The sequence below is a fragment of the Corvus hawaiiensis genome, chromosome 3, assembly GCF_020740725.1.
Source record: "Corvus hawaiiensis isolate bCorHaw1 chromosome 3, bCorHaw1.pri.cur, whole genome shotgun sequence".
NCBI lineage: Eukaryota > Metazoa > Chordata > Aves > Passeriformes > Corvidae > Corvus > Corvus hawaiiensis.
In genome coordinates, this window is record NC_063215.1 from 50666710 (window position 1) to 50685514 (window position 18805).

The 18805-nt window shown below is 40.2% G+C and overlaps 1 protein-coding gene across 1 annotated transcript in view; it reads left to right on the plus strand.

The window, feature by feature from the left end:
• Positions 1-6982: 6982 nt before the first annotated feature.
• RFX6 (regulatory factor X6) overlaps positions 6983-18805 on the plus strand; it is a 34684-nt gene continuing 22861 nt past the window's right edge. The window contains exons 1-5 of the mRNA XM_048299865.1: positions 6983-7151; positions 7374-7530; positions 9141-9264; positions 10492-10553; positions 17533-17610. Of these exons, the coding sequence (XP_048155822.1) occupies positions 6983-7151; positions 7374-7530; positions 9141-9264; positions 10492-10553; positions 17533-17610 (590 nt within the window). The remainder of the gene's footprint in view (positions 7152-7373; positions 7531-9140; positions 9265-10491; positions 10554-17532; positions 17611-18805) is intronic.

Consider the following 18805-nt stretch of genomic DNA (forward strand, 5'->3'; position numbering starts at 1 on the left):
AGGGCTAATCCACCATGCTAAAAGCACGGAATAAAACCCGTCTCTTGGAGCACCCTTTACTACCATCACAGTAACCCAGGCATCGCTTCAGGATGCCCTTAACTCGAGTTAGTTCGGACTGCAGTGGGATGTACTGCTAAATCCTGCACAAATGTTCTGTGTGCTTAATCACAGAATCCATCTGTTGATAAGAGACACAGCAAAGACCTTTCTGGTGTTTTCAAAACATGTAGCAGGTGGAACAGGTGGCGTTGAAGGTGTTCCGGGTGAAGGAAAGGACTAGCTCAGGCTGGCTGGAGCTGAGGAGATACTCGGCCTCCTTTGGCTTGGTGTGTTAAACAGAGCAGGAAATAGGCAAGGTGGCTTTTTTAATGTCAGTGGTTTGGGAAGTGCCCTGACCACCAGGAACCTGAATGTTACTCAGCACATCCAGTATCTCTTTACCAAGGAACCCGTAGCAACTGAGATCCTCTGTGTCATGCAAGGTTTCATACTGTGCCCTCCCCAGGGCATGCCTGTGTTTCTGTCCACTATCCCAGCTATCCCAAAGATCTTTTCCTTGGCCAAGATTCATGGTCAGAAGTGCTGAAAACAGCATGACCACTTTGTGGTTGAAGTTGCATCTTTGACAGTAAGCAATGCAACTGCTCTTATGCAGATATTTGAATTAATTTTCCTCCAGAGAAGATTCCAGAATCTGTTATCAGCAAAAAGGAAGGAAAAAGGAAGAGGTTTGTTCTACATGACAGAATTGTAAAGTTGCACAAAAATTGTAAAATTGTTGTGTGAGATTATTTGTTCAAAGGTAGATGCATTAATCTAAAAAGCACCTTTTGCACATCACTCATTAATAGGTCTGTGGTTCCACAGGCAGTTCAGCAGATTTCATTACTGCAAAAGTGAGGAAATCTTGCTCCCCTCCATTCTTATATATCCTGTCCCTCATCTATCCTGCCTATCCTCTTTCCCTTTCCCTCAGTCCCAGTGGCACCATCCCCACTACATTCTGTCTCTGATCACACTTCTGGGCTGATTTAACTATTTGAAATATCAGAATGCTCTTCACTGTTTTATCTTGGCCTTGTTTTCTGTTATTTCAGTGAATTAAACTGACACAGAAGTGTCTACAAGTGCTGAATGTTAGCAGAGACAGTGTGTGGCCAGGAATAGGGTGGACAGAGAGACACAGAAGGGGAAAAAACTTGTTTTGAGTAGTGGTGAGCAATCTGTGAATGCAGCAGTTTTGTGAGCTGTACCCAGCTGGTGGTAGAACCTTCAGGACTCAGCTTTGCATAGAGAGAATAGTCCCTTGACTTTAGTGGTTTGCTTCTGTTAACACCTATTTAGAAGTTGTTTGCAGATAGGCTAGTTATACAAGAAGAAGTGCTGCTGCTAGAGCTGCTTGGAGTATCTGCAGAAACTCTCAAAATCACTTCTTTAAGGGTGAACATATCCTCTAAGCTCAGCTCTATTCTTGGATCATTCATAGAGGAACACAAGATGTTTGTATAGCTGCCCAGTGTAAAAACTTGGCTGGCCTCCTTACTATTTTTTTCCTGAATGCTGCCCACCAAAGCACAGTGCAAATACATGAAGGGTGAAGTGGCTGTTCAGTCTGTAAGCTTGTAGAAACATGTACTTATATGAATACAAACATTTTCTCCCAGTTTGGCACACGAAAAAAGAATACATACTGAAAAATGTCATTTCAAAATCAAGATAAGTAACCCGAGATAACAGTTTAACATCAACTCAAGAGAGAGGTAAGCACTGAAATTTTTTACTTACATGTAAGTACTACATAAGGTCAGAACTATACAGTTTACCTCGACTACCTACAGAGTGTAGAGTGTCCCTGGGTTTGTAGAGGATAGAGACATGTGAACTGTGAAGGGTTTAGTGTAATATATGGTTTATTTATTTTGAAGTTTGTTCTTTGGGAAGAAAAAGAGAAGGGCCCACTTCTATACAAAACAGAATGGGTTTTCATTTAAATATCATAGGATCAAGCAGTGAGTAAAATGCCCAAATGTAAAGAGACAGACAGGTCTGGCTTTATCAGCTGGAGACAGAGCAGGAAATACATTATTAAACATCACCATCTACTGGATGCCAGCAATTGTTCCTTACAAAGGAAACCAAGCTTCTACACTGAATTAACTTGTCAGACAAGCCACTGCTTTCACAGATCTGGTGCTGCTTGTAAAGTTATTGGCAGGGTGAGGTTTGTAGATCTTTTCCATTCCAAGTTGGGAAAAGATTTTCAGCATTATGAAAATTCAGAAAGTTCAGGGTGATATAATAAAAGCTATGATATTGCTAATAAGGCAGAATGAGAACTTACAAAAAGAAGGTGGGAATAGTCAGGCATGGGGGCAATAGCATCCTCTGGGTAATCAATTTATTTTCTTGTAGTATTTTTGTGTAGATACACACACGTGTACCCCATGCAGTTGAAAGGCTGTCCTCCTGGGTAGTTTGTGCTGACTGCAGTTCCATAGTTTTGAATATTAACTTTTCACTCTGTTGGCTGCAGAGATAAGGTTCAACCATATTTGTGTGATTTTACAGCATCAGGACTGGCAGTGGGTTTCACAGAGCTTGCTGAGGTTGAAAGGCACCAGTGCAGGCACTCCCCTGCTATAGCTGCTAAGCTGGACTAGCTGGGCAATGAAAGATGCTCCTTAGCTTCCCCACTGAGAGCAGAAGTTCCCAGCCCCACATTTAAGGATGCCACTTTCCTTGCCTGGTGCCCTCCCTTCACTTTTACCTCTTTCTCTACCTCTTTCTTCTACAAGCACTAGAGAAGCCACAGCATGAAGTGGCAGCAGGGGGTGATACAAGTATCCTCCTCTGTGGTAGAAGAGAAATCCAATGGAAAAGTACTAAAATTTGAGGCCCCTACTCTTTTTTCCCCCTCTGCTTTCTCTAAGGTTTCACTTGGTTGCATTCACAGAACTGGCGACTCAAGACACCAGACATAAGCAAATTCTTTAGAGAAATTAGTTAGCAAAAATTGCTGAAGTATAAGAACCTTGAGAAGAGCTCAGAAAAAAACTGCAAGGGCAAAGAATTTTTCCTTATCACTGAGTGATGTTCTCAATCCATCATTACAGTTAATTTATCAAAAGGAATGGTTCAATAATTATTAGAAACAATAAAACTAAGATGTTCCGAATGATGTCCTCAAGCCATCATTACAGTTAATTCATCAAAAGGAATGATTCAATAATTATTGAAAACAATAAAGCCAAGATTCTGAAGGATGATTCAATGCTTTGGCTCTTTAATTAATAGAGAGATGCTTATCTAAAGAAATTTTTGTGATAAAAAATCTATTCCTTGATAAATGCTTTCAAAAGTTGTTGCCACTGACAGCGTCAAATGCAGGAATTCAGGAGGTCTTAGATTAGAGTAGTGATTTTTTTTTTTAATTTTCAAGACAAAAATACCCTCAAAAAGTAAACACCGAGATGTGGAAAGGACCAAAATAAATGGGAAAGCTATCTTGTTTGAATTGGTGGTGGTTAGAACTGTGTCTTGCAGAAAAACAGAAATGGAGTTTCAGGAAGAGCTAAATAGATTCGTGCTATGTCAAAGCAGAGAGAATGACAAACACTGACAGTAATGACAAATAACTTTATTATATCCTTCTGGAATACTGGTATGTACCATACCATATGGTTATTGTACTATCAGCATATTTGGAAAAAAATAGGTGTTAGAGTCTACCAAATAGTCCTGGCATCAACATTCTATCAGGGCTTCTGTGTGGTTCATTTGTCTGGGGAGGATATGAGGTGAAACAGTTTCCAACGCTTAAGTAAACATCATGCAGGATTACACAGGAACAGATCAATAACAAATTGTATTTCTATTGAGGCATTTATCTTCCAAACATTTTGCAGTTCAAAACAGAGAACCACTCAGGTAGACTGTTGTTAATAGCAAGTCACACTGATATGAATAAAGTTGAAAAACATTTTGTTTTCATGTGCTGTGTTGGCAACAAGAAAAAGGAACGCTGCACCAAGATGAAATGGTGCAATACCTGAGTGCTGATACAAAAGATATTTCACATGTAAGTTATAGAAACAAATAATTCTGTTGTCCTCAAGAGCACATGTGTGTGATCATTTACTGCAGGCTATATAACAGCCTCTGTTGAGTTTTTGTGGGATTACATCATTACAAAATTCACCTAAAACCAAGCAAGGCTTCCTAGGCTCTCAGTACAGATCAGGAAGGGAAATATTTATGAGAAGATGATCTGTTTTGCTGGGTAATCTGCCTGGTATGAATTACCCCTGGGAGACACCTTTTCTTCTCCACTGACTCTAAAGGGAGACTGAGGTGAACAGATTAGACTAAGAAAACTAACTCTGAGACAAAGCCAGGCAAGAGGTGTCGCATACTTCAAGTACAAATTATAGAACCATAGGTAAGTTTGGGTTGGAAGAGACCTTTGAAGTTCCTGTATTTCAATCCTCCTGCAATGTGCAGGGACATCTTCAACTACATCAGGTTGCTCAGAGCCCCATCCCATCCAGCCTTACTTTGAATGTTTTCAGGGACAACGCATACACCCATCTTGGCATTTATCTACGTGTGTGTACATATATATGTATAGGTCTTTGTGTGTGCACAATTTTTGAATAGGAAAATTCTACAAAACCAAATATATGTGGATATATGTTTTAACAGTTCTACTTCATAATTAGATTTTGTTCAGTAATGAGCAATATGGTTAGGACCACAATTCTCAATGGACACACCACAGAACGATAATAAAAATTTCTAGGCTCTAGAGGTGCTGTAATGTCCATGGTACTTGTGGTTCCAGCTAGCCCGATTCTATACCTGCCCCATCCTCTCTGTGTCCCAAAGACTGAAATCATACATTCAGGTGGACTGTTGACTCCAGCAAGCGGGAGCTTAAATGGGGGGAAGGATTGTCCACCTACCAAAGCTTTTGGCATCTCTCCTTTACTTCAGCATAATTACTAATGGTTGTTGCACCAGGGTGGAAACTAACCGGTCCCTGGGCTGGACCCCTTACTCCATTAATCCCTGTGTTGATGATGGATAGAATTCATTAGTGTCACTGAGGATATTCTGGCATCATAGCAAACCAGAAGCCTGCCCTTTAAGAACAAATAGCTACATTTAGCTCCATAATAATAAAAAGATCCACGTCCACTGTCACATTGGATTTTGCTCACAAAAGATTCAACGCAACAATTAGCAGCTGTGTGGTTTTACTATACCATGGAAATACTGGTCGTGGTGGACCAACTTGTGAAGTGCTCAGGCCAGCCAAAAGTCAGAGGGTCAAATGCAATTCTACCACAACTTCAAAACAAAGCCAATTGGACCCAGAAGCCGAACTGTCTCAGTGAGTTTCACTAAGAACTGACACAGGCATGTGAGGTCAAAGCCATACATAGCATCACTTAATGAACTAAGAAGGAAACATGGAAACAGTGAAGAAATGTTTGAATGGAGTAACTGGTAAGGAAAGAAATATATTTTACACAGTGCAGGGAAGAGGTGTAAGCAAAACAGCAGAAAGTTCAGGTTAAATGCCATTTTTGATTCTGGGACCCTCTCACAGGTCTGTCTGCCTCATGTCTGAAGTCCATCATTTATACTTATGATGAGGTTTTGGGCCTTTTGGCAGATATAGGCACACCTGGGGTTTTGTTAAATATGGATTTGATAGATGATAGCTGGTCTGACAATGCATCTGTGCAGGAGTGGAAGGGGTCATACTCTGCTGCCTTGTAGTGTTGGTGGGATCAATGACTTGAGCTGCAACAGAAGACTGGAAGAGAGTAGAAGAGTAGAAGGAAAACAGCTAGCTGTTCACAAACTTTATGTTTGTGACAGTCCAGCACTATTTGATGGCTGGAAAAATGCTTCACAATTGAATATAACATTTCAGGGCTGCTTGCTACCACAAGTCATACTACAATTTCCCAGTCCTTATCTGGAAGAGCAGAACACCTAAGATTTTGCTTTAATGAGAATATATTAAAACAGTGGATGTTGCAGTGATCAGACTAAATTTCCATCCTAGTGACAATTTTGTTCCCTAGAAAAAGCAGGGACCATCTTCTGTGATTCTCTCCTGCCATCTCTCAGTTAGCATGCTGAAAAGGAGCAAAGCAAAGACACGTCCGCCAGATGAATGTATAAAATGAAGATGTTTTGTTCCATCACCCACAAAATTACACTAGGAATTAAGGGAATACGGCCAGTGACAGCCAGTGCCCAGAAGGGTCCCACGTCTGCGGCTGTCAGGAGGCAGCTGCGAAGCGCAGAGCGCCCGTCAGTCAGCCCTCGGCCTGTCCCGGAGGGGGGAACGAGGAGAACCTCCGCGGCCGCCTTCTGCCCTGAAGGGACGCGGGGACCCCGCGGCCGCCCCTTGCCTTGGCCGCGGCGGGCCAGGAGCTGCTCCCTGACACCAGCCGGAGCTACCGCCGGCGGGAGTTAATCATTAAATCCCCGGCAGATCCGCTCCTGGCCGGCTCCCCTGAACCGCCTCAGCCTTCAGCCGTGCCCTGTCCCCTTCTGGCCTGACCGAGCACCGCGGCGGGAGGGGAAGCGCAGGCACGGACGGACAGACCTCCCCGCCGCCGCCCGACAGCCGCCTCCGGGCCGCCGTGCGAGGCGGAGCCCCCTGGGCGGGTGGGACAGCCCTGCCCGCAGGGGAGCCATGCAGCCGCCCTGGACGGCGCCGTAGGGCACACCTGTCCCCCGCTGCCGCCCCCGCATCGCCTCTCCTCCCCTTCACGGCGGCGCTTGGCCGACACCATCTCCGGCCGCTGTGGCAGAGCCCCGGCCCACTTCTCGGCCGGCGCCCCCCGCGCCCTCAGGCCGCCGCCGCCGCGCCCGCCCCGTCCGCCCGCTCCCGTCCCCTCCCGCCGCCCATGGGCGCCGCCCGCGCCGCGCCGGGGCAGAGCCGGCGCCGCTGAGGAGCATGGCCAGGGGACCCGAGCAGGGGGACGCCTTCCTGCACCTCCCGGCCGCGCAGGCGGTGCCCGCCGAAGCGCAAGAGGAACGCTACGCGGGGCTGCTGGGGCGAGGCTTGCTGCCCTGCGCCCGGGAGGCGCTGCCCGAGCCGCCGCTGTCCGCCGGCATCAAGGCAGGTAAAGGCGGGAAGCCGGCAGCGTGCCCTGCTCAGCCCGCGGCGGGCAGGTGCGGGCAGCCGGGGCAGGCAGCGGGAGCCGCTGCTCGGGGTCCGGCGGGGACGCGGCTGCCGGGCCCGTCGCTCAACCCGCGGCGGGCAGGGCGGCAGGCGGGAGAAGCGGCGTGTTGCAGGACCGTAACGATGCCCTTGGGTCTCTCTTCTTGTCCCCCGCGGCGCTCAGAAACACACTTCGGCAGCGAAGCCCTCTCCTCGGACGAAGAGGATGCGGATGCTCGCGACGGCGCGCTGATAGCCGCCGACCAAAGCCCGTCTTCGAAGAAGACCATCACGCGGATCATGAAGGACAAGAAGAAGCAGACGCAGCTCACCCTGCAATGGTAGGGCTTCGGAGAGCCCCCGCTGCCCGCCCTGTGGGCTCCAGGCCTGAGCCAGCTTGTCTGTCACACTCAAAGGGACCTTTCTCTAATAGCTGAGCCGGCAAGGAGGACGACATCTCACAGTTTTTTTAGAAAGAATTTGTCATTTTTGGGGTGTTTTGTTAGTTGTTTTTTGGTTTTTGTTTTTGTTTCGAGGGTTAGGGGGTTTTTTTGTTTGTTTGGTTTGGTTTGGTTTTTTTTTATGAGTCTTATCTACAAATAAGGACACCCATCCCCAAATTTCTGCGTTTTGAAATTATCAGAAGTTTGTCACTTAACAGAAGTCTCGGTCAGATTCTCACACTATGTGGCTATTAATGAAATGTATCATCAAAATGTAGAAATGAGCATTTAAGAATTGCGTCTGTGAATGGCTGCTCCTTTTATTTTTCTTTAAGGCTGTGACAGATTTTCACAGTCTTATAATGCATTTCTTTTACCTTGTGTTCTCCCACCTGCTGAGGCCCTAACTTTGGTTTATTTTATCTGGGGAAAAAAGTTAACCAATTAAGAGGTCAAATTCTGCAGACCTTAACTGATAAATGTTTCTATTAAAGTACACTTGAAATTAGGAAGGAGTGCTGTTGAATTAAATGGGAACTTAACTACCAAATGCAGACTGTCAATAGAGATTTTGGTTTTCCTTCTAACTGAAAAATTAGACTAATCCAAATTATTCAGTTTCTTTTTCTAGTTTACGTCTGAGTGTAAATAGTTAAGGATTTAAGTCTGGTGAGTCAGTGCAAAATTATTCAATATGCAGCGCTTACTACACAGTATTTTCTTACAGATTTGTGTAATTTGAGAAACAAATTTATTGAACTTCATCCCAGGAGTAGTGAACAATGTAAAATGATAAAGAAAAAAAAACAACAGGACAGCAGTGAAATACTCAGCTGTTACCAAGGGTTCTGTTCAAGTGAAGACAGTCAGGTTTTTGCTTCGGTTTTAAAAATTTTACTTTAATGACCATCACTCAGCACTTGTATTCTGTAAACTGATTGGGAAGCTACACAGAAATTCATCTCCTTCAAAAATCGCTCTTCTTTGTTTTTTCACTGTGGTTTGAAGCATTTGCAGGTCCAGAGTGGAAATTAAAAAGCAGAAGGAGGAAGAAAAGAGACATTAGCTCAGGTGTCGAGGATACAGTGGGACAGAAGATGCAAGTCCAAGTCCCTGTTCTTAAATCCTTTCAAAGGACTGACTTAAATCCAGGTCTTTCATAGTTTAGTTAGTGCGCTTATTTTTGGACTAATGCTGGCTCTTAGGTGATGATAATTTAGTTATTTAAGTAAAGCAAAGAAGTCCAGACATTGAAAAAGACTCATTAAGAAAAGAAATCTGGCTCCAGTTTTTCCATATTCTGCAGCTAGCCTAAGCACCAAGTGTGGAGTCAATCTGTAGTGTCTGTCATGTTCGGGAGAAACTCATCCGTGTGATCTGATGGAATTCTTCAGTGAAATTAAAAAAAGAAGAAGAACTGAAAAAAAGAGCAGTACCAAAAACTGGAAAATGCAATCAGGAGAAATGGCATATTGCTTCTTACTCTGGCAGTTTCTTTCTCTACACAGGCTGGAAGAAAACTACATTGTATGTGAAGGAGTTTGTTTACCAAGGTGCATCCTTTATGCACATTATTTAGACTTCTGCAGAAAAGAGAAGCTGGAACCTGCCTGTGCTGCAACTTTTGGGAAGGTAATAAGTAAATGCCTTCATCATTTCTTAGATCGATTGTTTGATAGAATCACAGTTTAGTCCACCTGTGTAAAAAAATCTTTTGAAATTCACGTGTTTTCTATTGCAAATGTACATGGAGTCAGACTAACTATAACTACACTGTCTCCTATGGGGGAATTTCTTAACATCACCTTTAGGAGATTGAAGCTGAAATTCCCTTTGATTTATTGTTGTTTTTATTAAAAAAAAAAAGGCATTCTCTCTGAGAGCTTTTTTCTTTTCCTTTTTGTTGATGACATTAATAAGTTCTTTCCACAAAACCAGATCTGACATGGAAGACACTTATACTAAAGGCAATGTAAAGTGAGATGTGACACAAGCAATACTAGAAGGGAAAAGAAATTAATAACACAGAGAGCTCCCAAATGATTTCTTTTCTGCCCTTCCCTACAATTAATCCTGAAGCAACTTAATGAAAGGAAGAATTGAACTCACCAAGTTAAATCCTGAGTATTTAGTGAAACAGGAAACCAAAAATGCATCAAGGATCATCTTTTTTTAAACACTACTGATTTAGTAATGGTTCATACATAGCAAAATGCATTAATTAAATAATAATAATGGATTTAAAATCTGGTTCATAAAATGTTTGTTTCCTATTTTATTCTAATTAAATTGGATACACTAAAAAAGTGGATATCTAATTTTCATATACAGTTTCAGTATAAATGAAAAAGACAATAGGTTCCATTTAAACATTGTTTTTACAGTGATCTGTCTTTTAGACAGATCTATTAGATCTATCTCTATTACTGAATTAATTTTTTAGATCACACTTTCAAATAAAAAAAATCAATTTATCTCTTGTTGTTTTTGAAAACCGAATAGCTAGATGACAGAGTTTCCCCTGGTTTTGTTTAGATCTCTGAAACAAGAGATGCAGTTGTACTTTAGGAACTTGAAAATAATAGAATTCTGGTGAAGAAAACTAGATTTTAAAGTGTAAAAGTGAAAACAGAAAGGGAGAATAGGTGGGAAGACTGGAGATACACAGCAGGATGGACAAGGATGGAAGAAAGCCTGCAGTGTGAAACAGGACCTAATCATTTATGTTGTGCCATAAGTATCAAAAAGGTTTTTTACTGAACTATCTTAGACCATGTATTTACACTACAATTTTTCTATAAACAGATTGCTACGAAATTTTACCGGTGTTAGAAATTAATGCAGTTATTTTCTCTTTAGACCATTCGCCAGAAGTTCCCTCTCCTTACCACAAGGCGGCTTGGAACAAGGGGCCATTCAAAGTAAGGCACAATTACGTGTGTATCTGCTTATAGAGCTAATTTTAGGAATGATGAGTATTTCCATGTCTCCTTAATATGTGCTAACTGTCTGGGGGCTTTATTCAGATGATACTCTACAAGTGATAACTTTCATGTACATGATGAAACTGATGCTCATATTCAAGAGCTTAAGTTTGAAAACATTGCTGCAGGAATAATTTCTAAAATTAAACCGATACAGCTTCTAAATCTTGTCATTGCATTTATAGACCCATGCATATGTTGCAAATATGTGTCAAAATATTAGATCTAAAAAGCATTTATAATACCTACATCTTTTTATAGCTGCCCATCTTTCTATAACTAGTGATTTTATTTCCCTTTTGCAAGCCTAACAACTTTCATTGTGTTCTCTACATAACAATATGGATTCACTTAAATACACCACCAAAAAAAGGATTGTTTTAAATTGGTAATAAGGTATACTTCTGCTCATTGTTGTAGGTATCTTAAAAAATTCTGAAAAGTACACAATTTATAGTGCAGTCATTTAATAAATAATGTATCCTATTGATTTGTATATTTGATCTGTGAAATATTAGGTTGTAGGAATAGATCATAGACAATTCTATATCACCTGGTGGTAAAATTTTTATTAGTTCTGGTTCTGGCCTTATGCTTTTGGCCATGAGTAATTTAATGTAAAACTGATATGAAGAGTAGTAACACACATATTCCCTCACATCCATTTTGCTAATGAATAAGATAGAAAACCGGAATAATGATAGTAACAGAAGAAACTCAAACATTCTCTTTTTTTTGGAAAACTCTTAATTTTGAGCTACTTAGCCTTGAAAGACAAAGTCACTCCTGTCTTTCAGTAGTTTATAAACAAAACTCAAAACAAAGGGAGACTGAAAAGGAAAAAAAAAACCTACAAGATTCGTTTTCCTAAGTGATACTAGAAATGTCTGAAAGATAAACTTTTACACTCATAGTTTTGGGAGGTTGTTAAGTGTTGTTTTACTTGCTTTTCTTCCTGCCTTAGAAATACAAGAAATAGATAGTTGAGTCCACCTTAGTTTTGCTGAAGAATGAATGTTTTTTGTGAATTTTAGGTTTTGTTGCAGAAAAAATGAAGTTGGGGAAGAATTTAAATTCCAAATTTTTGCCGAGACATTCTGTTTCTTAAGCGTGTCTCAAGCATTTATTTTAAATAACCATTAATAAAAATAAAATCCAAAGGAAATACAGTCTTCATGGAATGTTATTCCTTTTTTTTTTTTTTTTGGTTTCAACAGAGGATAGTTCTTCCATAGTGTCTATCACAGTCTTACAAATTTGTAATCCATTAATCTCTTTTAGGAGATAGTACTCAGTGTGTAATGTATAGAGGAAAACTGGAACTGAAGTTCATTTCTATTTTTGTAGGTGACCTATAGATGCTGAGTAGAGGGTTTTTGAGGAGAGCAATTATTGGAAAGGTTATTTATTAGGGAAAAGAAGGAATTTTTGTATTGTCTGCTGTGATGAACTTAAGATGTGATTACGGGCATAAGATGATGTAGACATAGCTTTGCTGCTGGTGTTGTGTTTAAGATTTTAAGAGATCTGGCATTCACAATTTGTGCAGGAATATTTGACAACGTCCTAATTCATCAGTGCCTTGGTGAATTCCTAGTTGGGTTCATAACCCAACATATTTGGTGAACCACTTAGTTACAATGAACAAGATAATACAAGGGAGAAGTCTCCCACATGCTCATTATATATTTGTTCTGACATATCTAACAGATTCATAGATAGGATCCAATGAGGATCCAAACTTCCAAAACATATCATGTGTCTGCATGATTTAAGCACAGTAAGTCAACCTTTATTAAGCAAATGAATATGTTTCAAATATGTATATATCTACAAAATTAATTGTGTTGGAACATGTGTGACTATATTCCCCTTTTCTCAACGACATTAAACAATATTAATATAGAAATAACTCATGCCCAACATTTCTTTGGCAAGATTCTATATCCCTACTGACCTTGTTGGTATTATGTGCCATATTTTCATATGGATTAACTGTTCTTGAACAATTTCCTCAAAGGAATAAGGCATCAGCAGGTTTTATTTGAACATCTGGCACTTGTTTCTCCATATTTTTTCATCAGTTTTCCTCAGAGGCTTTTTCTCTGCAATTCTCATTTCTGCTAAGATTCATATACCTTGATCTTGCTGTGCTAAAAAGGACCTCACAAAAGGCATAGATGACAATATTTCCAGTTCAGAGACCAAATTTAGCAGCAAGTAGTCATAGAGAAGTGTCAGTATAAATCACAGAATCATGGAATCATAGAGGAATAGAATGATAGAATGGTTGGGGTTGGAAGAGACCTTAAAGATCATCTAGTTTCAACCCGTGTGCCACAGGCAGAGACATTTTCAACTAGGCCAGGTTGCTCAAAGCCCCATCCAGTCTGGCCTTGAACATTTCCAGGGATGGGACATCCACAGCTGCTCTGAGCCATCTGTGCCAGTGCCTCAACACCCCCACAGTAAAGAATTTTTTTCCTAGTATCTAATCTAAATCTACCCTTTCTCAGTTTAATGATCTCTGATAGTCTATTCTTCTGTCTCTGGTGTTGCGGGCCCCTCAGAACTACAGACTCACTGAGGAGCAGTTGAATTTCTGATTTCACCAGGTAGCAGTTAGTCACACGAATGTCATTTACAGAACTGTTTCCATTAAATTAATAAGAAAGGACTGTAATTAGTTTCAGTAAATTACTAGTTACACTTTTTTTATGTCAGCATGGACCTTAAACGTTACAGGCTGTTTCTGGGTTACTGAGACTACTAAGAGAGCTCTTACTAGCAATTAAATCATATTTTTTGAAGCATGATAGTGTAGTGACATTGTATTGTTTTTATTGCTGCTATCATTATTACAATATAGTGCTAGTAGGAGCAGTATTAGTACTAACTATTCCTGACAGTGATGTTTTATATGGCAATATTGCCTAGGAGCTCGCATCACTGTCCAGGACTTTACTGAGTCAGATGCTGCAAAAGCATGAAAAGGAAGAAGACAATTCTTCTCCAATGGAATAATTGTTCTTATATTGTAGAGAAAAGTTAACGCCCCGGGATAAAAGTGCCTTCCTGGACACTGCAAGCATGCACAGCAATCTATTGGTAGAGCCTGGCCGTGATCAGAAGAAAGCAAAGAAAATAATTTCCTTTTTCCATCATCTTCAAGGTGACGGAAATTGTTTTTCTCCCACACTGATTCAAGCTCTTTCTAACATCCACATGAGCACAAATTGGATTTGAGGAAAAGCTCCTGCACTAACATATGGAATACAGTTGCTGTTCTAAGGTGTGTGATACACAAATGTTAGTTCCTCCTCTGTTCCCAAACAGCATCTGTCATGTCTAGTTCTGGGCAAAGGACAAACTTAAAACTGAGTCTAATGATTCCTAGAATTCAAGTCAGAATCTTTCTTTCTCTGTGTTTACATCCAACAACCCGTTTATACAAAAGTGTCAATACTAAAACTCCTGCAAACATTTGACCAAGAAGGTCCAACACATTGGACACAATTTCGTAAACAAAATACATTAATCTCTCATGCCCATGCTAATCACTCTACATAGCTAAAAGTAAGGGAAATTTTCTATATTACTGCGAGTGAAAGAAGATGCAGCACCAGAAATACTGCAAACTGCTCTCTTAGATTAGTATTTCATAAGCAACAGTTCTCTGTTCTGAATCCACCTTTTTGATTGGTAATGTTGAACATACTGTGGTCAGTACTAGAACTCAGGTGTAACTTTCACAGTACATGAACCACCTGAAGCAGCTATTTGGGAAAACATTCAAACTGCTCAGTCCATACACATGGAAGACTGTTTGAGCTCAAGTTACAATTTAATTTCTTTGTAGACTTTGATCAATGATGAATCTTAGCTTTTATCCATCATGTCTGAAAACTATTATCTTATTTATTAGGAGTGATTTAGTGGGTTAATAAAACTGATATGGCAGCTGGCCCTGTGATAAGAAGTTATTGCAAGTCCCTGAGCAGCTTAAGCCTGTCATTTCCTTATCAGCTATCATTTGTGTCAGTGTATGCTAAAATCAGAGCTACAAGTTGTGTAGGAACATATGTTACAAGAAACCACTGAAATTAAAAGAGAAAATTAGTTCAGCTTGTTTTATAAAATGTTTGTTTCAAAAATTGAGAGTAAATTCCTTGTAGTGACTGATTACCTTTTATTAATTGCACAATAGGAATAATAAATAGTAAAATACAAACATACTGTACATACACATAAAAATATGCATGTAAAGAGACACAAGGAAGGCATTTGAAGATGTAGGTTAAAGATGTTATCAATGTGTCTGGGATGGGTATACTACTTTCAAGAGGGAGCCTAAAATAAGCTATTCAACTAAGGACTTTGGCTAGTAAGAGAATAATAATCTTCATAAGTTATTACTCTATGGAATATACTAGACAGATCTTGAAAAGTAAGATTACATTATTTTTAATTGTTTCTGTGTCGTGAATGGAAAGCTGTATTTTTTAGCACTAAAAATTCAGCTATACATTACTGAAGAAAAACAGAATGATACCAGCTGTGCCTTTAATACACACAGAATATGTACTGAAAAATATCTATTCTCTACATAACAAAATGTCTCAGTGATAAATTCTGATATCTTGGGGCATTCCAGCAGGAGCAAGTATATTGTCTACCACTGGATCTAAATCATACAACAGTCCCTCTTCCTAGCCCAAATGTATGAATATTGAATTAGATGTTGAATAATCTAGATATTGAATCCTAACTTTGTAAAGAAATAATGCTTTTCCTTGCCTCTGGTCCACTCCGACCTTAGCAAGAGGGGATGCCAAATTTATGGTGAAAGTGTAAAAGTATTTTTCTTAGAATTTAAAAATCGCATGCGATTGAAGCTGGGAGATTTAAATTGTTGGAATGAGATGTGGGCAAGTGCTTGCTTACATGGCCAATGACAAATGTGCTGATAACATTGTTAAAGAAGCAGTCACAGCTCTATTATGTTTTACATCCTGTTCAGTGGACTCCCTTTGCAATGTAAAGACTAAGTAAATGCTGTTATTTCAAAGAATCCATACATGTGTATTTTCAATACCTCTTGTATCACAGTAAGGAAAGAGGGGAGAAAATTTTGGCTTTCCTAGGGGTTGGCAAGTGCCACAGTGACCTAGCAGTGTTATGTAGACTCATCAGTTTCAGGAAAGCAGTAAAAGTGATGGTGCCACTTTCTGTCGCATTTCTTGGCTGTAAAATCCTGAAGGCACACAAAAGACTGTCCAGAAACAGAAAAACCATTTCAGCTGAGATTGTCAAAGCTACCTAGGCTAGGCAAATATATCATCCAAATGAACATTCTCTTAGGCATAATTTGTATCTAATGCCTTTAACCAGCTTTGTAAATATAAAGCACGTGAGGGTTTTGTTCTTACCTGTGACAGTTCCATACAAGAATAAACAAAATATTGTGTTGCAGTGGGGATCCTGCAACATGCATATACCAAACCAGGCGTCCCGTGGAAAGGAAATATATATGGACAGACAGATTCTTGATAGCTGTTTCAGAGATGTTTATTTCTCCAGCCGCATGGCCGGAGCTCTGCCGAGGAACTGTCCCAGTCACGGGACCAAGGGTCCTTCTGCCCGCGCAGGGAACACAAACCAACCAATGGGAACGAGGCTGAGCAGGGGCAGGGAAACCCCGTGTCTGTGCCCTCAGGGCCCCTCTCCCAGGGCTACATGGCAGGGGAGGGACCCCAACAATATTGTGATTTTTTTTTTTTAATGGTCATTACCAGGATCAGCAGAGATGAGATGAGATTAACACTTTTGTTGATGTGTTCTATGAACTATTTGCTGGGGCTTTGTGTCTCAAGAATGCGTTTCTTCAAGCTTTTGGGGAGTATCAGTGAAATCAATACAGTGTGTTGCAAAGTGCTACTTTGAAGCAGCTCAGTTAAACCAGCTGCCATGGTATTTTCAAACTAATTTTAGTAAAAAACAGATTAACCTTCGTATTCTATCCATAACAGTCTTAGACAAATTTTATTTAACACAATCAGTTTTTAAATCTGTTGAGTGGAATTTTTAAGACAGGGCCTATTACCTTTGATAGATGAACTCAAGCAAACTTTGCTATGATCAGTAAGGAAAGAGCTCCTCCCAGCTTACTCTCCTGCCCTTCTCTCAGAGGTCACTTATTTTGTAGCAAAATTAGTGGAAAGCAGTAAGTAGCTACTTCACAGCCAGTTTTCTTAGCACCAACCCATCCTCTTTAGCATCTTTGGTGTCTTTGGTTAAAGTGTTGGGTGTGAGCACTGCAAAGGCCAAGCAATCTTTCCTTTTTCAAGCTCTATTTGGGAGCAGTAATCTCCAGGAGAGCAACAGGGGAGACAAATGTGGATGAGATGTGTGTAAATGGCTTAATAATTTAGCGTTAGTCAGCCTACAACCTGACAGAAGAATGAATGAATGACAAATTGTCATTATTAGTCATAGGAGACAGAACACTAAGTTCTAAGGTGCATTGGCAAGCTATTTTCAACTGAGAATGGCTCTGAGAGACTGTCTAAATGTAATAGTGGCTAGCAAGATAAAATGAATCTGGTGGATCAAACCCTTTCAAACAAATGAAGTAAAATGAAACAGAATGCATATTAGGGAAAAGAGATGTAATATGTTTCTGGATTTTCTTTTCCAGCTACATTCTTGTAAGAGAGAAAGTATTCTAAGTTTAACCCTTGAATTTTGGATCAAATCATGACAATACTCTTTTCTATGACACCAGATTTTGTTCCATGTCAGTGAAAGGAATAATTAGACACTGTATAGAAAAGTTTTCAGAAAGCATTTAAAATCAATTTGACAGCTTTTTTTACTTCTCCTGTCACTCATAAACACTCTTTTTTTTTTTCTGCAGGTATCACTATTATGGAATTGGCATTAAAGAAAGCAGTGCATATTACCACTCTGTGTATTCTGGAAAGGGCTTAACCAGGTAAAATAGCATAACTTTTGAGACTTTAACAGTGAAAGTCTAACTATAACCTTCCTTTGGGAAGGTATTTGTAAGACTCTAATTTTTGTTTCTACAAGAACTAGTATTGTTGCTTATCTCAGTGTTTTAAGAGGTTGATCTATATATTTTGCTAGTGTCTTCCAGTTTGACCTCATCACAGTCAGTGTAGAGCTGCATCAACTTTTAACAGCAGACCATTTGTTCAAGTTTGTATGAGGGAGAAAAATCCCATTTCCAGAACACTTGGCTAATTTTGTTTGCTTGTGTGTCACCCTGTGAGTTTTTTCCCCAGGACAGCTTTCCATTATGAAACGTCTGGAGAATGGTGTGAAGCTGGCACCTGTGGGGCAGGAGGGAGCGGTCAGTGTAGATTAATATTTACAGGTCCTTTGACTGGCTAATATCAGTTTAAACCTAACCCAGGAAGCTCTAATTATATTTATTTAAGGGACAGCTAGCAGGATCAATATGTTACGATAGCTGCCTGTTGGTTTGCCAAAGATTAATAGTTCGTAAAGCAAATGTCTCTGTTCACATATGGCTTGAATGACGGCTTTCATTGTCTGTGGCAGTATACCTGGATAAGTAGGACTCTGAGAAAAGAAAGGAATAAATGAGTTTATAATCACAGATAGAAAATTCGACTGGTGACAGATTTCGGTTATATCCAAAGAGACCTTTTCCAAACAATAGGACAAGTGTAAAAATTGAGGGTAATGCTGCCAATGATGCTTAAAAAGAGAGAGTTCTCTCCACAGCAATACTTAGGGTGTAATAGATTGGAATATTCTATTTCTTTGTCTGGTATTTATCCGGAGCTGTGGAGGTGTTGCTGGTACACAGTGTATTTTTCTTTCATAATACAGAACTACTTTGAACAAATTGTTCATTTTGTTGACTAAAAGACAGTTGTTTTCATTTAAGGGAATATAATAATTCTTACTCCTCAGCTTTATGTCAGGCAGTCACAGTGTAGCAGCAAGCAATGAGTGCAAAGAAAGTGGAGGTTCTGCAAAGTTCCCTGCAGCTGGATTTCTGACAGCATACACTCATGTAAAGATGACACAGATACTCTCTAAGATTTTCAGGGCTACTGACTAGATTCACTAATTAGGAACCTTTTGTCTGTGTTAGGACCTGTGCTGTCCTGTATGAGATGTTGAATTTTCAGGGT